We start from the raw sequence: 1,777 nt of genomic DNA on the forward strand, positions 1-1,777 counted from the left end.
GGGGGAGGGGAGGCGCCTGGAGATTGTGCTGACGCTGGCAGAAAACTCTGCTTCAAAATTTTATCAGCTCAGCTCAGAGGAGGTGGGGGTGGGGCTGGGTGGCGAGGATGGATGTGGAGGGGGAGACCTGGACCTGCATGGTAATGAGCCAAGGCAGTCCCTGCCCCCTGCCCTCTGCCTGAGACAGTCACCTCCTCCACTTCTCTGCCGCCACACCCGCCAACACTGCTGCACTGCTGCCCTCGTGGGCTTGCTACTAATTGGTGCGGGCAGGGCGAGGGGCCGATGAGGTCAAGGTCAAGGAACCAAGGTCAAAACTGGGAAATTCTGTCTGGCTCTCCCTCCTACACACCCTGGAGACCTGGAGCTCCACAGACTCATCTGATCCTTACACCATGGCTAGGCGTCGGCATGGCCCTTCTCCCATTGTACAGAGCGGGGAGACTGAGGCACAGAACTGTGAGACAGCCAAAGTCACGCCGGGGCGGCATTTGGAACACAGACACACAGACAGGAAGCAGCGGCCCTGGCTTTGGCCACCGGCACCAGTGACCTCAAGAGGCTGGACCAATATCTGGCCTCCACATCTCTGCCTAGGCTGCCCGCCACGGGGACACCTTCACAGCCGCCACTGCCCAGCCATCCTGCAGAACTTAGCTCAGCCACCCCTCCTCTTCCAGGAGGCTGCCACGGACTGTCTTCACCCTCAAAATCCCTGCTGGTCTCAACCTCAGGCATTTGACCACAGAACCAGCAAACACCCAGCTGAAAGGGCCAGAGCCGGGGGCACTGGGGACCAGAGAGGGTGGTGACCTGGCCAAAGTCACTCAGCACCCAAGGTTCCCACTCACCACACAAACGTGTGCCCTGTTGGGCCTCCGCTGGAGGTCCGAGAGTCAATCAACCAGTGTTCGCAGCGCACAGCCCCAGCGCCCTCCCAGCTTTCCCCAGAGGGATCAGATTGTTCATCAACCAACTGTCTCCCATCAGTCACTCTCCTGTCCCCATTCCTGTCCCCAACAGGCCATATTGTGCCCATCAGACCTGGGACAGAGTCTCATCTCCTGAGACGCCAAGGGCACGCCAACCTCCTCAGACATCAAGGCCTCCACCTTCAGGTTCTCAGGACGTGTCTGCTTTCCCATCACACTTTCCTTGAATCATATCTCCCTCCCTCAGACCTTCACATCGAGTGAGCCTGTGCCCTGGAGCCCCCTTGTAGGCCCACTTCTCCCCTTAGACTCCCTCTGCGCCCACCCCACCCTCACAGCGCTTGGCAGCCTTCTCCCTCGGACCTTGCGCAGGCCAACTCCCCGATCCAACGGCGGAGGTTGCCTCCTCCCTCGGACTGTGCCTGGACCCACCGCCCACATCAGACCTCACATATGCTGCCTCCTCCCTTTGGCCTGGCATGAGCCCCCCTTCTCCCTCGCACAGCGGCGCCCCCCACCACCCCCGGCTCACCTCTCTCGCGCACGAAGTAGGCCAGGTAGAGGTCAAGCTCCTTGACGGCCACGCCGATGTGGTGCGGCTGCACGCAGAGCACCGGGTGGCCGCACTGCGCCGCCTTGACCAGGCGCTCGCCGTCGGTGCTCTCCAGGGGGATGCCCTTGAAGAGGATGACCATGACCAGGTCCAGCCGCCACACCTTGTCGAATGCCCAGGTGCCGCCACACCTTGTCGGCCTGGCGCAGGCAGTCGATGCGGCGCATCTTGCCCTTCTGGTCGGGGTTGGAGAGCACGCAGCCCGGCGCCTTCTTGCCGGTGGTGGCCAGCA

At 62.1% G+C, this 1,777-nt stretch overlaps 1 protein-coding gene across 1 annotated transcript in view; it reads right to left on the reverse strand.

Annotated features, from left to right (window-relative positions):
• Nucleotides 1-1,777, reverse strand: part of NFIC (nuclear factor I/C (CCAAT-binding transcription factor)) — a 59,757-nt gene that overhangs the window by 55,948 nt on the left and 2,032 nt on the right. Inside the window, exon 2 of the mRNA XM_015566974.1 lies at nt 1,465-1,648. Within this exon, the coding sequence (XP_015422460.1) occupies nt 1,465-1,648 (184 nt within the window). The remainder of the gene's footprint in view (nt 1-1,464; nt 1,649-1,777) is intronic.

This window comes from Myotis davidii, unplaced genomic scaffold (genome assembly GCF_000327345.1).
Source record: "Myotis davidii unplaced genomic scaffold, ASM32734v1 scaffold551, whole genome shotgun sequence".
Lineage (NCBI taxonomy): Eukaryota > Metazoa > Chordata > Mammalia > Chiroptera > Vespertilionidae > Myotis > Myotis davidii.